This window comes from Malania oleifera, chromosome 9 (genome assembly GCF_029873635.1).
Source record: "Malania oleifera isolate guangnan ecotype guangnan chromosome 9, ASM2987363v1, whole genome shotgun sequence".
NCBI classification, from domain to species: Eukaryota; Viridiplantae; Streptophyta; class Magnoliopsida; order Santalales; family Ximeniaceae; genus Malania; species Malania oleifera.
The window spans coordinates 87,032,056-87,051,463 of record NC_080425.1 but is presented as its reverse complement, the minus strand read 5'-3'; the positions used below and the strand labels follow the sequence as shown (position 1 = coordinate 87,051,463).

General features: G+C 33.3%; 1 protein-coding gene across 5 annotated transcripts; it reads right to left on the bottom strand.

Moving 5' to 3' along the window:
* Positions 1-259: 259 nt before the first annotated feature.
* Positions 260-7,647, bottom strand: LOC131164600 (uncharacterized). Of its 5 annotated transcripts, none has more exons than XM_058121903.1 (3): positions 7,347-7,647; positions 7,074-7,250; positions 260-1,466 (listed from the first exon to the last, which is right to left on the bottom strand). In XM_058121903.1, exon 3 carries the CDS (start codon positions 1,417-1,419, stop codon positions 454-456), a length of 966 nt encoding a protein of 321 aa, XP_057977886.1. In that variant the 5' UTR covers positions 1,420-1,466; positions 7,074-7,250; positions 7,347-7,647; the 3' UTR covers positions 260-453. The 5 variants fall into 5 exon arrangements, 3 of the variants coding, with proteins under 3 accessions (XP_057977886.1, XP_057977888.1, XP_057977887.1); XM_058121905.1 differs by having other exon boundaries at positions 7,078-7,250; positions 7,347-7,594; XM_058121904.1 differs by having other exon boundaries at positions 7,074-7,244; positions 7,347-7,594.
* Between the last annotated feature and the right edge of the window lie 11,761 nt (positions 7,648-19,408).

Genomic DNA, 19,408 nt, shown 5'->3' with positions numbered 1-19,408 from the left:
TTCCTCGTCCTCTAGATCCGACCAGCCTCTGCCCATCAATGTATGACAGATACAACACCAAACAATCTCTACTTTTCTGTGCTTGTTGCCTTTGTTCTGTCTCTTCTATTCTGTATTGTTTTCTAATACAATAGCATCGAAGAGCGAGGCCCTTTGGCGATTGCTCGCCCCACTATTCTTTTTTGCCAAAAATATAGTAAGTCTATATAGAATCATGATTAACGGCTCAAAATACCAAAATACCAAAAAACAAAGGGGGTGTATGAACGGAGCAGGTATACTGTATGCATACTGCAATTCCAAAGTAAACACTTTAAAGATAAACCATGAGAGCACATGGAATTTCTTGCAACTGTAATATCACCACCTACAATGAGAAAAGATGTCTAATTGAAGATTACAACAATTTTAAAAAAAAGTTGTACAGATTGTAGATGGCAATTCCATTGAGCTTCAAGCAGCCCCTGTATCAAGTACAGGGAGCCTGCAATGCAGACTAATTGATTTGTTGGTCTGACGGGAACCAGGAATACAGAACTGGAATATGACAGTCAAGCAAGCACCCTGCGGAGCAATCCCATAGAAAGCACAATCTGGCTTTGCCAAGTGGCAATGAAGACTCTTTACGAAGTGTTTCAAGCTCACTTGCACAGATTGGGCCTCTCCTCTCTGGATTGCCCTTGTCGAGCGAGATTGAGCACTCAGATTTTGATCCCCAACCGGAGCCTCTGCTTGCTCTCCAATAACCAACAGTTTCCGGAACTCAGCACCTAGTGTGATCAAGGTAGTTGCAATCTGCAAATGAAGATCCCCATACTTCGTGATAGAAACATTAAGCAATTCGCCCAAATGCTTCATTCTATCCATGAAGTTTTGTAATTGATTTAAGTCTGGAACCTGAACTAAAGTCCGAGGCAGCTCTTGAGCCGTATCAAGCGCAGTCTGAAGCTCAAGAACATCAGCTCTAGACAGAGGTTTAGAAATGGGTATATCTTGGATGACTGCAGATTTATAACCCGTGGTTTCAAATGTCAAAAAGGGCATTGGTTGTTGAGAATTAGGTGGTAATTTCTTCACCAGTTTAATTTGGAGGCGGTTCATTGTTGTGCCACCACCACTGCCAACTTCAGCACAGATGGTGACACTACTACGTATTGCTTGATGGAGGAGGGAGAGATCAACAGCAAACGCAATTCGGTCATCATTTTGGCTAGAGATACGATAGTCATCAAATAGAGCTTCTTTGCGGAACTGGGCAATGGATTGGACCCCATCACCATTCAGAAGGTTGTGGAGAAACATGGTATGGTCTTTTGTGAGATAAACATGGCATATCCTTCCCATTTTGTCTAGGGCAGGGAGAAACCTTTTTTCTAAGAGGCTTACACCATTGTCTGTGAGAAATGCTTTGAACTTCATCTCTCTGTTTTTCTGGTTCTGTTCTCAATATGATGTGACTGGATGTACTGCCATCAATAGGAAAGAGAGGGCAATGGATAAACATATATATTAGTGTCATAAAAAGAAGATTTTTTTTTTTGATAAACAGAGAAAACTTATTAGAGAGGGCAGAATGTACAGAAGAATAAAACAAAAAGGAAATAGAGAAAGGCATATCCCCACCCAATGGTCTTCCCAAAAACAAATTTGCTCCCCATTACTCACTGAATACTGAACCATGGGAAGAAAATAATTATAAATCTGAGATACGAACTTCCAAGGACTCAAATAAGTAATAAAATTTCCAAATTGAGCATCCCACCCGTTTTGTAGCATTTCAAATTTCTTTCTTTCATAGAAAGAAGAATTTGCACCGCTGCAGGTACAAACCCTTGCATTCATCATTCTATTTGGTTGAGAAGAGGTTCAGGTGTAGTTTGTATTTTTTTAAATTGTGTTAATACATTTATTTACTAATTTTTGGGATTAATGTTTTATAAAAATAAATCAACGTCCAACTGTGCTCATTAGATTCTAATGCCACTGGGATTTTTTTTTTCAGTGGTGCAGGGGGAGGGTGGGGGGACCAGGACACAATGTTTTTGAAGTTTACCATTTGAGACACATTTCACTTCAGAAAATATTTATTCTTACTATTATTAATTTATTACCTCCCCACATGAAAAGAATGTCAAGGTTTCAATATTAGATCTCTGTACACCATGCAATTGGCCAAGTCTATATTCAAGTATCTGTCTAGTTACAAAATCATCTTGATTCATCCGTAGTTAAGTGTAGATAAAGGAAAGGAAAAAAAGAGAATAACTGATTTATCTCTTTGAACCAAAAAAATGGTAGTCCTTATGAGAATGTCAAAGGCCCGACTGATTTTATATCAACACTCCCATTTCATAATCCTATAAAGAATATGCAAACAAGAATAAGAGTGTAAACTGAAAACAAATTATGCAGTCTGTAAATTAGAGTCAAACTCAAAATAGCATTGCCGTTCCATTTCATAATCCCATAAAGAATATGTAAACATAAGTGAGGGTGTAATATAAAACAAACTAAGCAGTCTGTAAATTAGAGTCAAAGTCAAAATACCATTGCCATCGACCCTATGATCTAGAATGTCAAAGAATCAAACTATTTAAAATCAACATAGATATATTGATGTAATAAATTTTGCAACATGAATCAGAGTTCTCCTCTCAGATACAACATATTTGAACAATTAAGACTAAGTTTGTAGCAGAGAGGGTTAAAAGTTTTTGCTGGAAAGATGTCTATCAGCTTTATGTGACATCAGTATATTCTTTTTCCAGATTAAGAAACTCACATGCTTCATTCATGGTCAGAAACCTGATTGGTTTTTGGGTATTGTTATATGGTATAGTGTTTGATAAGTGAAAACATGGGAAAATGAGCATCATAGGCTTGTTAAGTAAAAGTGTGGGCGAATGAGCATCAATGGGTTTGATCAGGGCCTTCTACAAAGAAAGATGGCAAAACAATCAACTCAACTGATGGTATATAGTGGTGCTATGGATAATGAAGATCAATCTTGAAAGAACTCTTTAGCCACGATAAATACAAATTAGAGGGGTAGTTGAAGATTGGGATGTGAGAGAACAAAACAGAGGAATGAACCATTAAAGATCACCATCCTCATTCCTCAGGCCCTTGCTCTAATTTATATAAGCTGTACATAGATGCACATAATTTGCATGCTTATTCATAATTCTAATTAGGGCTTGGTACAAGGAAATGCCTACACATAGGTTGGATGAAATGTTGTACATTTCACTCTTTTCCAAAACTGACACCAGTAATACAATTTTCTTTTTAGAAAAGTTCAGTCTAACAAAAATTCACTACGTCTTTTATGTTCTTTTTTTCTTTCTTTCTCTACTCCGGTATCAGTTCATAATTTTCTTCTGCCCAAAAGACAGGTTTCAGCAGAACCCAAGACTGGATAACAAATAGGCATTTGAAGAAGCAATTCAAATTCCAACATGAGGAGTGAATGGAGAAAAAATAGGTTTCAAAAGAATTTGTTACACACCTATGGATGCCAATCTATAGCTTTGGCTTCTTGGCAACCAGACAACTAAACTGAGTTAATGCATTAGTGAGATACAAGAAAAACTATTGACAATGAAAGTATGGCCTGATACATCTGAGTATGTAGCCATTTCAGAAACTCCAATTACCTTGCAAAGAGGAATAGCACATAGAACACAAATTAGTATGGGTCGGTTTAACAATCATGGTGAATAGTGATGTTTAAAAAACTAGCCTAATACCAAAATCTAAAGATTTAAAGTCACAAGAAACTCTGAAACTTCAAGTAATCAACAGCACAGATCATGCAAAAAACAGCCAACAGGGTTCACCTCCATGTTTCCACAACAGTGAAGATTTCCCTTAAATCTTTTGGCCATCCATCAATTGAACATAACAAGGCTAGAACTTACATTTTTCGACAGTTTTAAACTAACTAGCCAAATTTTTTTAATCAGAGTCTAAACTTTTCTCATGAGGGAAAAGGGAACTCCATTATCTCCATTAAGAGATTCTAAAGATGTTTACACATCCATTTTTTATTTCTCTTATAAGATGCCAAAAAAAGTCATGCTAAATCTTGTCAAAAGATTCCACCCTCTCTCAGCACGTTATGATGCAGCTGACTGGCTGAGAGCATACATGCTAATTTCACAAGTTCAAAATTACTTGTTAAGCTACCTTTCAATGTTCTGTCTTCAAAAGGCTATATGTTTCCTACAAATTAAGAAATGTTGCTTATCTTGGATTTTGTGAACAAAAAATAATCATTTAAAGCAAGAATAAAAGGAACAATGGAGAAATGGGACAAGAATCTCATATTGCACGCATAAAATAAAATAAAGTTATGTGCTTGCGCTAGGTCTTTGTTGAATAGATTTGAGATGTGTAACAACTCATGAGGTTAAAGATAAGTAGCTCATGTAGTAATATACAACCAGAGTTTATAAATACAATCATCATAGTAGACAGCTAATTATCATAAAAAAGAAGAAAAAAAAAAAAGAACATTGCAGTAGATATAGCAGTGCATAATACTATCTAATTCAAAAGAAAGAGAAAATTTGTATTAAAATTTTCCCTTGATTTAATATCTTTGATTGCCTAACCAAAATGTTTGGCCGCATTAAAAGCGAGGAAGAACAAATAACAGAATATTTTCTTTCAACTAATAGCTGCATTTTCCAAGGGAATAGAAAAACTAAAGTTGGAAAACTTAGAACTAACAATCAGATGTTTCAGTCCATGAGTCGAATATAGATGAAAAAGCAAGACCATGGACCACTATGATCACAGGGCTTTAGAGTACATTTGTTTTGCATGAGTAGATTTTTTCACACAAGAAGACTGAATTGAGTTGAATTTTACTGGAATAGCTATGACAATGATCCTATCTTATGCTCAGTCTGCCTTCTGTAAGGGAAGGAGATTTGCTTGAGCCTTTTTTTTTTGGCTGATTTTATAAGACTTAGCCTTTGCTAATGCTAGCTGGTGCACCCCAGCCTATCAAATCTCTCACTTCACACCAAACATGGGCAATGAGCCTTGCCAAACCTATCCGACTTAAGCCCACAAATTTACTTCATGGTTATACACATGAAACCTTTCAATAGAAATTGTCCTTCATTCACATACAAGGTAAAACAACATATTTCTTCTAGGGAGGGTGAAACAGAGTGTTGGAAAAAAAATGAGAATTCTTCTTCTTATTCCATACGCGAATACAATGCTATACATGCTGTATTTATAACCAGATAAAGAAGAAAGATCAAGAAGAAAAACAGAAGAAGAAAGGAAGAAGAAAAAGAAAGATAAACAGAAAACAGAATATAACAAACTAACTAAAAAACTAACTAAGATTCTGCAATAGTCCCCCTCAAGATGATGTGTAGATATTATGCACATTCATCTTGGATAAAAGTACATCAAAATTCTTAGAGCCTAAAGGCTTGGTCATCAAATCTGCAACCTGATGAGTAGAAGGAACATTTAGAGTGGTAATAAGACCCTCTTGTAATTTCTCACGAACCAAATGGCAGTCAATTTCAATATGTTTCGTACGTTCATGGTAGACTGGATTGGCTGCTATATGAAGAGCTACTTGGTTATCACAGAATAAAAGAGCTGGTTGATGATGTTGGTGATGCAAGTCAGCAAGTAAAGCTTTGATCCAGACGATTTCGCAGACTGTAAATGCCATGGATCTATATTCAGCCTCTGCTGAAGATCGTGAGATCGTGTGTTGCTTCTTAGATTTCCAAGATACAAGAGAATCCCCAATAAAAATGCAATAGCCACTTATTGATCTTTGAGTATCAAGACAACTTGCCCAATCTGAATCTGAAAAAGCTTTAATATGAACCTTTAATGAAGAAGGAAAAAATAAACCTTGTCTAGGAGCTGATTTAAGATATCTCAAAATTCTCATAGCAGCTTGTAAATGGGGCATTTGAGGGTTATCTAGGAATTGACTAAGACGATTAACAGAAAAAGTAATGTCAGGTCTGGTGTGAGTCAAATACAATAATCTGCCAATGAGTCTACTATAAACAGAAACATCATCTATTAATTCACCATCATCTATAGATAACTTTGTATGAGTATCCATAGGAAATAGAAGAAGTGGACATGGCAGTGGCTCTTTTCAGTTTTCTTGCACTGATACCATGAAACAGAGTGCTGGAAGAAAAATGATTCTTAAGCAAGAAAATGAGAATTCTTCTTCTTATTCCATACACGAATACAATGCTACACATGCTGTATTTATAACCAGATAAAGAAGAAAGATCAAGAAGAAAAACAGAAGAAGAAGAAGAAGAAAGGAAGAAGAAACAGAAGGATAAACAGAAAACAAAATATAACAAACTAACTAAAAAACTAACTAAGATTCTGCAATAGAGGGGGGGTGTTCTTTAACCGCAAAACAATCATAACAAATCAATTAGAGCTTAAATAATTTAGTTCAATTTTTAATAACAGGAGACAAGGGGTAACCTTTCATAGATAATTTGGACAGCAAGTATGATGACAACAACAACAACCAATTCTTAAGTCCCTCTTGGTGGATTCACCTATGTGAATCCTTTTTCCCATGCTGTATGATCTAGGACAATATCTTCTAATAATTGGAGGGTTATCAAGTACTTGCTATCTCCATTGAAATTATTCATTGATCATTTGGACATCAAATAAAAAATACATTTAAAAAAAATCAACTAAACAATTTTATCAATGTTTTGACAAATTTGTGCCCTTTTCAAATGTGTCTTAATAACATATAAGAAAGATCAAAATATAAATTTCAAAGGATAACAAGCTTCAAAATTGAAGTATGATCAAATATTTAAATAACTAAGCATAGTTTCTAACGGAATCACATTCATCATATCTTTTGTAAATTACATGGTGTGGCCAAGGCAGCATGTAAAACTAACCCAAATGCCTAAGCCTTACAAGAAGTCATTAACACATTGACTAAAATACCTCAAGCTCTAGAAATAAGGAAAAAAAAAAATCTCTAGCTAACAAAAAATGTAGAGTCGGAACAGAAATCAAAAGCCTATTACCAACAGCAAATCCCAGAGGCCCTTCCTTCTCTTATTTCAAGCTAAAGCCACTCCATCGAACAGAGTTAGATGTCCATCAACGAACAACACATGAGCAACGACGAACAGCAAAACATCAATTGCCGTGCTCTTGACAACACAAGGACTACACGCGCAAGCCACGAACTTCAACTGCGCCTAGGGAGGGAGTTATTGAAGATTAGAGGTTGAAAGAAATTATGGGAACTCGAAAAACATAGCTTTGAATCAGGAGCGGAATGATGAGAGGCTCACCGGTTGAGATCAAAATTTGATCTGAAGCGTCAGGACTAGTCGAAAAGAGCAAGTGAGAAGATGAGAAGGAACCCGCCCCAGCAATTTGCCCTCTTCAATTGCTGCATCCCCCAGCTGCAATTAGTGCAGTAGCTTCACTGCATCCGCGATTGAACTTTATGGCTGAGTGATTTTGATTTGGGGCGATACAGTCAGAGCAACTTTTTGTGAAGAGCGGGATATGAATTTCCTTCTCCCTCCAGGCTCCAAATATAAAGCTCCATCCGCGGCGCTGCGCCAACTGTAACTCTCGTTTTTATTTTATCTTTTTTCGGTAACATTGAAATTAAAATGGATGAGTAATTTGATATATTAGCAATCGCCAAAAAAGAGAAAAAAAAAAATCATTATTGCTGTAAAAAGTCGAATGACTTTTGTTAAATCGTCGGGTGTATTCCGAATTTCAATATCTAAGTTAGAGAATGTGAAGTTTAAATTGCAACTTGCCTGACATTTTTTAAAAGATTTTAAAGCATAGGTTTACTATGTTTTAATAATCACTAGGTTTGAATATAAATTCTAATTTGTGGATACTAAAAATTTTAAAATTTGCATAAATATTATCTAGAAATAGCTATTAATTTATATTCAAATTTTCTTAGAGTTACTAAGTTTTTATTGTCTTGTTAATGTATAAATATATTTTTTATTGTCTTGTTAATGTATAAATATATTTCATTTGTAACTCAGATTCCAACTTGAGAAGCTCCTTTAGGCTCACTCATGTGCAGCAATATACTGTGAGAGAGTGTGTGAATGGCGTTCAAATTTTTTCCCAAATAAATCATAAGTATAATTTCAACAATAGTCGATTTATGTTTTGTTATTTTTCATTTTTTTTAGGGTTCGTCTTTATCAAAGAGTTTATATGAGAATTGAAAACGAAAGAAAAATAATAAAAAGTTTTATTTTTTATTATATTTTTCTTCAATATTAAATTCTCAAAAAAATAAAATTTTATTTTTATATTATTAAAAATTAAGAAAAATTATGTGTAAAATCAATTTTTTGTTTATGAATTTGACATATTTTTTATTTTTTTTCTTATTTTTCTCGATCAAACGTAAAAATATGAATTTCTTAATATTTTTCTTTCCTTTTCTTAATATTTTTCAAATTCCAAATGAGTTTTAAAAATTCTTGTATTTTCGAATGTTGCAACGTCCCAAAAAAGAGTTTGGAATGGTGAGAGGTGATAATATTGAAGATTCAATGGAGTCGTCACTAACTTATTAATTTTCTTAGTGTAGTTAGTTCACCTAATTACTTACTCGTTAATTGGTCTTTAAACTAATCCTAGGTCAGATAACCAATAGTCCCGATTTGCATTTACCGGAGTTGGTATTAGGAGTTCAGTTATGCGAGAAAAATGTACTAGCACCCTCTACATACCCATTCTACGAAAAATATCTAATTAACCATGAATTATTCTAAAACTGAATCTAATAGTATTTAATTAACTTCTTAATAATCTAAAAAAATATTGAAAATTTTAAAAGAAAATATAAAATAATGTGTGATTTATGGATGTCTAATAAAACCTCTAAATAAGGAATTTTATTATATAAACCCCACTTCAAAATTAATATTGATGAGTTTTAAAACACCTTTTATTTAAACATTGGGATGCACATACACACAAAATAAAATGTTTATAGATTGTAAGTACATGAAATGATTAAGAAAGTTCATTAAACTAAAGCAAATTGTTTTTAAAATATTACATTCTTTTCTAAATTTTCAATAAATTTTCTAAAATTTTCATTATTTTTTTTTTACATTTTTAATATAATTTTTAAAGAATTTTTCCACCATTTTATTTATTTTTGGTATTTTATTTTTCTATTTTTTTTGTTATCAAAGTCAAAAATAACTCAAAATTTTTTTAATTGTTTTATAATTTTTCCTAATTTTTTTATTTTTAAATATTTTTTATAATTTCTAAAAAATTAAAGAATATATATTTTTTAAAATTAGAAATAAACTGAAGATCCAAGAAGAGTCAGACTGGTTCAATCAGCTTGATGGTAAAACTAGACAGACCCAATTCAAGAACAAAGCAGTTACATATTAATTGTTGATGGCAACATGTAACCATGTATTTTATTTTTATTATTTTAAATTTATTGCAATAAGGTGATGTCAGTGTGACGTCACCCGCCATATGGTAGAATACAACGGGTCTTAAGGGTTTGACACGGTTCGCTAACGTGGCAGCAATCCAATCATCTAGAAAAAAAACACACATTGGACTGTCAGGATCATGCCATGTCACTCCCCAAATATGCTATCCTAGACACGCCACGTGCTTGTACGGTGACACGTGTCCCACTTAGTTTTTTTTTTTTTTTTTTGAAAAATCTTAATATAATTTTTTTCTTCTTTTCATTTCTTCTCTCTCTCTCTCTCTCTCTCTCTCATTTCTGCTCTCTGTTCTCTCATCTCTCTTACCTCTGCTCTCCCTCAATCTCTCACCTCCATTCTCAGCTCTCTCCTCTTAGTTCGCTCTCTCCCTCTTTTGACTCTCTCTAAACCGCCCTTTTTGAGTTTAGGCTAAATTAGTTTGCGCCCAACTAGGGTTGGTTCAAATTGTAGGTTGAATGAGCTATAGGTTTGTGGGCTACTGGCTAGGGTGGGTTAAATGGAGTAATGCCTATCTAGGCTACGCGGATTGGATCAATCGCGTCAAGCTCAATTTGTGACTTTGATTAATTAAATGAAACTTGGTCAATTGGGTCAGACCCATTAGGATTCAGGTTAGGAATGGGCTCGCCTGATGAGTGGATTTAGGTTGCGGCTTGTTTGAGCCCAATTGGGCTTTGAGTCCTGATTCTTGGTTTAACGGGTTTAGGTCAATGGGTCAACAGATCTAGGTCTAAGTAGGTCCTAGGCTTTCAGGTCAATGGTCTTTTACTCGGGTCAAGATGACCTAAGTTATGGGTATTCGGTCTGATAGATCCAAATTTAGATCCAGGCTTTCAGATCCAGGTTTGGGCTTTTAGATCTAGATTAAAATTTTAAATTTGTTTGGTGAATTCAAGAAAATTCTTAGGCTTTTTCCTTTTAGATTAAGTTGAATTATGCTTTAAAATTCTACTCACATTCAAATTACAAAATTTTGAACTTAAAATTTTACAATTTTAATTATCCAAGAAATTGAAATAGAACTAAATATAATTTAAAAAATCAACCTTTGTCTTCTAAATTTTGCAATCTTCAAGCCTGCTATCTTACTGCTGATACCTTTAGTGCTTTTGCCCTTTAGTCCGTCTCAATCACTCAACCACCTTTCTTTCAGCTTTTTCATTTCTCTTCTTCAAACCTTAATCTCTTCAAATATTTCTCTTTTAAATTTTCTCTTTACTCCTCATTCAGTAAGTAATTCTTTCTTTCACCCTCCCCCATATCCCTTCTAAAGCTCACTATTTATAGGGGGAAACAAGTAAACTAATTATGATTTGATCAATTGGAATTTAATTAATCAATCAAATTTAAGTTGAATTAATCCATTTATGTTTGCCTTAAAATTTGACTGCACTCACATGTTTAATTGTACAATTTCTTACATGTCTAATTGTCATTTTCCCTTTCTACTTGCAGGTTTAAAGATGAAGATGTTGACACACTGAATTTTTTGCTTCATTTTTTTTTCTTTTCCTTTTTTTTTTTTTTTCATTTTCCATGTATTTAGTTTTTGTCTTTTTCCCCGTGTTTTATCATTGTATTGTATTAATGAATATTTTACACAATTATGCATAAATTCAAAAATTAGACTAAGAAAAGACATAAATGGGCACTAAAATGAGACCTAAAACAAATTCTGCTATAAAAGCCTCAGCTATCTACTTCTAGAAAAGCAAATCATTAAATATTTTTATGTGTCATTTTAGTTTTAAAATATATAATTATTTTTCTTTGATTTTTTATAATAATATTAGATATTTTAATACTACTACAATTTTAAATAATAAAATAAAGCAAGTCATATTATTTACTTTACTCTCAATTATGCCAAAATCAAAATTAAGCTTGGCGAAAATCTTTACAAAGTCGAGCACTATCATATAAAACTAAAATTATTGTTCCTCAATTTTATCGTATTCTTCATTCTAAATATATATTTATTTAAGTATGTATAATAAAAACATGATTATCATGTCCTTATTCAAAAAAGTGATAAAAACATGATTTTCTATTAGACAATATGCATGTATTGTAATTTATATATATTAAAGTCAAGCTATTGTCATGCATGTCATACTAAATAGAACTATAATTTTTTGTCTTGATCTAAGAATATGTTTATTGATCAAAGTGTACATAATAAACACATGGTGTCATGTTTTAATTGTAGAAAATGAAAATGCACATGGTAGATCATGTGATGAATAAGTAGGTCTTATAACTTTTTTATAATTTATTCTATGTTTTTAAAATAACAAAACACTATTTAAGTTTAAAAATAATTATTGTGGGCTCAAATTATGGTAGACAATTTGAATTAGAAAATTAATTTTATCGTTTTAGTGACTTGTAATATACCTCTTTAATATGAATGTATGTATGTATACATCACCTGTAAAGTTTGAGTACGATAATTTAAATAGGAAGGTAACCTAAGAGTAAAGTGATTTTATAGGTTAAAAGTAAAAATTGATTAAAAAAATACTCAAATGACATACTGTACATGAAACATAAGTAAATGAAAGTCATTATAAAATCTAAGAATGATGAGTGCATGTTTGTTTCTTATGCCCACCTAACTTTTAGTGAATATGCATCATACTATATATTTTGATCAATGTAAATATTGCTAATTGCCATTTACATGCAAAAATTATATATTAACTTACTAATTTTCTTTAATCTATTATAAGAATGTAGTAGTTTGACACACTGTTTTTCAAAGAATATAATTTGTTTCATTCAAAATAAGTCGAGTCTATATAACGTCTAACTCTGTCTATTCATTTTGCTTGTTTTTATAACAAAGTTGATTTTTTGCTAGAGTGAGGCGTAGCTCAACCTATTTTCAACTAAAAGTGTTATTACAATTTTTTTTAAAAAAAAAACTTTAAATATGTCTCCATCAATTATTTCCCACCTTTGATAATGAACCTTCTCAGTTTAAATATATGAAAGTATTGATGATGAGTTATTCCTTACACACTAACACAACTATATAATTAGCTAAGATCAAGAATGAGGTATACATTTCTTAATTATTATTATTTTTTTTCCTTGTTTTTCTTTCCTCTTTTTCCTTTCCCCCCCCCCCCCCCCTTTATTTTCCAATTTTCTTTCCTCTTTGAATCTTCTTAATTTTCTAGGTTGCTTAGATTTTCTCCTTGTATTTTTTTGTATTTATTTTTTATTTTTCTTGATTTTGGATTTTTCCCATTGCAATTTTCTTCTTCTTCTTCCTCCTTTCCCCCCTATATATATATATCTAGTTTCTTTATTTTTTTTTTGCAAACATTTTGATTTTTTTTTCTTACCACCTCGAATTCGATTTTTATTAAGGAATTCCACTTGTCTATTTCTCTCACATTAGAAAATGGAAGTAGAAGATAAATTACTTATACAAATGGTCCGACTCAAGATTTAATGGGTTTAAACTTTGAAATTAAGTTTGTGTTCAATCATATGGATATCGAACTCACTTTTGAGTAGTTATAATAAAACAATTTAATAGTTACACAAAAAAAATGTTTATAAAATAAATAATAATACAAATTTTTTTAATGAATTCATAATAATAAATAAATAAGAAAAATTGAATTTATTTCTATCATATTTCATAGGATAAAGCATCTCATAAATTCTTCAAATATGACTCTCCATCCCTCGAGTTTTTGAAAACTATCAAAAATTATTGAGGTTTAATTTAACTAACAAAATAAACTTTCACCCGTCAAATTCAAAAAATAAAAACAAAATTATGCATTATAAAATAAAAACTTTACCAATATATTCTAAAGTCATTTTATCGATAAAAATAAATCTGAAATAATTTTTTCATTCCATTACAATAAGTGGGCCCACACATAGATGTATCCGGAATGTTGATCCAAATGACCACCGCAATGTAGACAGTCAGGAGCGTGGAAGTGAAGAAAGTCAAAATAAAAGTTGTCCTGGTCAAATGAAAAACTAATGAAGGTTAGGAGTTTTTTCCCGATTTATTATTATTTTAACCTAAATCATCAATTTCAAGTGTTAGATGTTGTTCGTTCACCAACAAGTGCTAAAACAAAAGACTTGGTAGCGGGAGAAGCCATTGGTATTGGATAGACACCATCCTAAAATTTACCGCAAAGAAGAGTCGCCCTCGTGCTCCGATCCTTAACAATAAAATAAAATGAGTGAAACTCAAGATAGACATTATTGAAACAGGTGAAATTATGAAAAGAGATTAAGTTCTTACGAATATTAGGAACACAAAGAGTATTAGTTAATGTAAAGGGCTTTGAGAAAGAGGGAAGAGTCATAGAGCCAATATGCGTGACTCGCAAACCTAATCCATCGTCAATGACGACCTCATCCGTGCCATCATACTCCGAGTGAACAGACAAATTGACAAGATCAGAGGTGATATTGTGAGAAGCAGCGGAATCCACACGACACTTTTTGTCCTTGGATCCGATGGTAGTGGCACAATTCACAGACTTCACTATGGAAGTGCCTGAATGGGTGCTGCAATACCACGGAATTCAGGATCGAGGTCGTTGAGGACATAAAGAGTAATGTCATCCGCTGATACGGGAGAGTCAATCACTGCAAGTTAATCAACTAGAACCTTGATGGCATGGAGATACTCTGAGACCAAATGGGACTTTCGCTGAATAAGAGTCAACTCCTCCTTAAGCTGCATAACATGAGTACGTGAACGATTGACATACAATCATTGCAACTTGGACCATGCATCACGAGCAGTGGGGGAAGTAGTAATGAGCGGCATCACTGGTTCAGATACAAATGCAAGGATGGCATGAAGGATCAACTTATCTTGCCTGAGCCAACACCAGAAGGCTAGATTGGAGGCATCTGTAGAAGATGATCTGGGAAAGGAGGTGCTGGTGGAAAGCATCAGTGACATACATACATTGATACCATCAAGGTATCCATGGAGGTTATAGCCATTGAGCAATGATGTCAGTTGGGCGTGTCACGAGGGAAAGTTGGTAGGAGTCAGCTTCAGAGGAAGCTGGGAATCGGCATGGATGGCAACGAGATGAGTGTTACCAGTTCCAAGAAGCTCGAAGTTTTGGATAATCATAGACTCAAGGAAAACGACCATGAGGAAAAAAAAAAAGCTCGTTAGAAAAATAAGCTTTGATACCATATAAAATTTGTAGAATACTTTCATTGATATGAAGATGTCCTATATATAGGAATTTTACAAATTATGATAGTTACAAATTCAAAAATATTCAAATACATAACAAGAAGATCTTAGGCTATCAGATTTCAACAAATACTCAAATAATATAATAAGATAATCCCAAACTATCAGATATCAACCAATATTCAAATAAGAGATCTGTGACTATTTTAGCAACGAGCAAAATCATCGGTCGTTTTCTTTTGAAAATGTTTCTGTCTGAAACCATCGATGGGCTATGAAATAACCGTCGACGGTTTTCAAGAAATCTGGTACAACTACATGATTTCTTTTATAAAAAATTCATACTTCCAAACACAATAAAAAAAAAAAAAAGGTATTTTGGGTGAATAGAAGTTTTGTTTTTATCCAATCAATTTCACTCTTGATTTTTTAAACTTTTTACCTTTCTAAAACAAGTAAAATAATTTTACTCAAAATTTTGTCAATTACCCTTTTCTTCTTCCACTTTCTCTCATTAGCACTCATACTCATAAATACATCTATATAGATCTTTGGGGGCCAACGTCTTCCACTTCACTTGATGGGTTACGTTTTTTATGTCTTATTTGTTGATCATTTTACCAAGTATTTTTGGTTGTTTACCATTTGTCAAAAAATTGATGTTCGCTCCATTTTCTGTCAGTTAAAAGGGCTACTTGAAAAATAATTTGGCTTTCAAATCAAGCACTTGTACTCCGATTATTTGGGGGGAGGGATATCATGTTCTTCGCCAATGTCTTTCTTCTAATTTCATTAGTTGGCTAACCATCGCTCCTTATACACCTCAACAAAATCGTACGAGTGAACGTTGACATCGTCACATTGTCAAAAGGGGCCTAACTCTACTGAGTCAGGTGAATCTTCCTCCATCTTATTGATCCTATGCATTCTAAGCCGCGGTTTATTTAATAAATCATATGCTCACTCCTATTTTGAAAAATAAAAGTTCATTCAAATGTTTATTTGGTTGCCTCCACTATTACAAGAAATTGGGAATTTTTTGGTTGTCAGTGTTACCCATGGCTAAAACCTTATACCACAAGTAAACTACAACCAAAATCAACGCCTTGTCTCTTCTTCGGTTACTTGAGCTCCCAAAGTGCCTACAAGTGTATGGACCTTGTTATATCTCACTTTTACTTGTCTAGGCATGTGATATTTGATGAGTGTATTTTTCCCTTTTTTTCCTTCACCTATGTCACTGTGCATTCTCTGATAGTTTCAGGTGCTAACACACAAGATCTTGCCATACTAGCAGTGTCTTCCATTGGACGGATACTTTCCTCTTCCACCACTATGAAGGACAACACTCCTGCAACTTCGGCTCCACTTTCCCGGCCATCATCTTCCCCCTCATAATCTCGACCAATGGTAATAACTCCACCCGCCACACCTGCAACTCCGAATCAGTCCACCCATACTCCTGCTATGACTACCTAGTCTATGAATAATATTCATAAACCCAAACATATTTACCTTGCCACAAAACATCCTTTTACTTAACCTATAGAGCCCACATGTGTGTCTCAGGCCTTGAAGGATCCCAAGTGGCACCATGCTATGTCAGAGGAATTCATTGCTTTGGTTAAACAATGCACATGGGAGCTTGTTCCACTACGCTCCACCATCAAACTCGTTGGTTGCAAATGGGTTTTACAAATCAAACGAAATCTTGATGGTAGTATTTTTCGCTATAGAGCAAGGTTAGTGGCTATAGGTTTTCATCAACGACATGATTTTGATTATAATGAGACGTTCAACCCTATTGCAGAATCGGTGACTATTTGAGTTGTCCTCTTCATTGTTGTTAAAAAAAATTGGTCCATTTGACAGCTGGATGTTAATAATGCATTTCTGTATGACCGCCTTTAGGAGGATGTTTTCATAGTTTAGCCTTTGGGTTTTTTTTATCCTAATCTGCCTTCTCATGTTTGTAGGTTAAAAAAAATCTTTATATGACTTGAAATAAGCACTTCGTGCTTGGTATCAAGAACTGAGCATTTGTCTTCTTCAATTGGGATTTTAGCAGTTCTAATCTGACTCCTCTTTATTTATCCATATGATGGTGTTACAATCTATGTTCTGGTCTATATGGATGATCTTTTACTCACTAGAAGTAATTCTGCTACTATCTCCAAAGTTGTTCAGTAGCTTGGTTATTGTTCTTCTCTAAAGGACCTTGGTCTCTTAAATTATTTTCTTAGTGTAGAGGTGATTCCAGTCAAGCATGGGTTGTTCCTATCCCAACAAAAATATATTCAAGATCTTCTTTCTCTCACCAAGATGTATGGTGCCAAGGCAGTAATGACTCCACTTGCCACAAAGGATCTTCTTCAACTTCATGATGGTTCTTCTCCTGTTGATCCGACGGAGTACCAACGAGTTATAGGAGCTCTTCATTATTCTCTCTTACTCGGCTTGACATTGCCTTCCCAGTCAATAAGTTGGCTTAATTCATGCATAAACCATCTCATCTTCATTGGACTGCTGCCAAATGCGTTCTGTGTTACTTGAAGGACACTCTTAATCATGAAATTCTCCTCAAGCGCACTGGGAGTCTCACTCTTCAAAGGTTTTCTGATGTAGATTGGACAGGTGATAGGGATACCTAATCCTCCACCTCCGTCTATCTTATTTTTCTAGGTGATTGTGCCATTTCCTAGAGCACGTGAAAGCAACGTGTTGTGGCTCGTTCCTCTACCAAGGCAAAATATCGTGCCCTTACTTTAGCCACCTTTGAGCTTGTTTAGATTCACTCATTGTTTTATGAACTAGGTATTGTAATACCTAAGCTTCCACATTTGTTTTGTGATAATATTAGTGCTACTTAGTTAAGTCTTAATCTTGTATACATTCGAGGATGAAACACATTGCTATTGATCTTCATTTTGTTTGTGATCTGGTCACTAAAGGATTGTTGCACATATCTCATGTTAGCACTCACGACCATTTTGCAAACCTCCTAACTAAAACTCTATCACATTAGAAATTTCAAACTTTGTACACCAAGATCGGCTTATCTGATGACACGCCTATCTTAAGGGGGCGTATAAAGGAAATCATGTAGTTGTACTAGATTTCTTGACAACCGTTGACGGTTATTGCATAACCCATCGACGTTTACATCAATAGTTTCAGATAGAAACATTTTGAGAATGAAACTGTTGATGGTTTTGCTCGTTGCTAAAGCAGTTGCGGGTCTCCTATTTGAATATTGGTTGATATCCGATAGCCTGAGATTTTCTTGTTATATTATTAGAATGTTTGTTGATATCTAATAGCCTACGATCTTCTTGTTATGTATTTGAATATTTTTGAATTTTTAACTACCATACTTTGTACAATTCCTATATATAGGACATCTTCATATCAATGAAAGTATTCTACAAATTCTATATTTTGAACCTTGGATTTGAACATATTTAGATAAATTTCAATATAATTTTACATTACATTTTATCAAATCTAATACAAATCCAATTCATGGTCTTTTGTCAATCTCACTACATATAAGACGCCCGCGACATACCTATAGATAGCATAACCCTACCATCTTTCATTGATTTCACAACTTTGATTTAATTTATAATATTTTAAAAAGGTGAAAATTGTTAAGTCAGTTGCATTTAGTGCGATTTTGTAGTTCTTACCATATATGCATTGCACAAACACAAATCTAACAGTTTATTCACGTATTTCTGCACATGCCTAAAAATTTTACAACTATGTTGGTTCACTATTATTAGCATATGATTTATATATATATAAATTGCAAATTGCTTTGGTATTATATTGAGAAAGAAAATTTTATTTTAGGTCTCTTTTCTGTATATGACTCATAAAAAAGGTAGGGCAAAAGATGCTCACTTTTCTTGGATTTGTCAAAAAAAAAAAAAAAATAGGAACCTCCTATTAAATTTCAAAAATCTGATTAACCTCCCTGAAGTTTCAATAATCCCATACACTTTTCCTGAAATTTGTTAAAAAGACTGAAACTTCTTTTTGAAAGACAATGAGAGGTTTCTATCTTTTTGACAAACCTCAAAGGAAGTCTCTGTAACTCTCTGAAATTTTTGAAATCTCAAGGGAGATTCTTATCTTTTTGCCGAATCTTAGGAAAGACTAGTGTATTTTGTCCAAAAAAGTATAGTCAAGCATATGCATAAATATGTATTTTTTATTATATCAAAGTTAGAAAAATACGATGAAAGGTAAATCGTCTCTTGTCTTATAACTCTTCAAATATTTGTTCTAAATATTCATAAAAAAATTTATTTAATTTTAAGGCAAAAGACACTTCTCTTTTTTGAAATTTGGTAAAAAGACAAATACCTCCTTTGAAGTTTCAAAAATGTCAGAGACCTCCTCTAAGGTTTCAAAAATGTCACGGACCTCTTCTTAAATTTGCCAAAAGATACAAACTTTTCTTAAAAAAAAATATCTTTTCACAAAATATGAGATCAATTCTTTATCTGAGAGGAGGTGGTTAAATTTTCAAAACCTTAGAAAAAAGTCATTGTCTTTTAATCGAATTTTAAGAAAGATTAATGTCTTTTGTTCTTAATTTTAACCTTAGTTTTTTTTTTCTTTTTCTCTGCGTTCTCTCATTTTACTGTATTAATGAATATTAACGCAA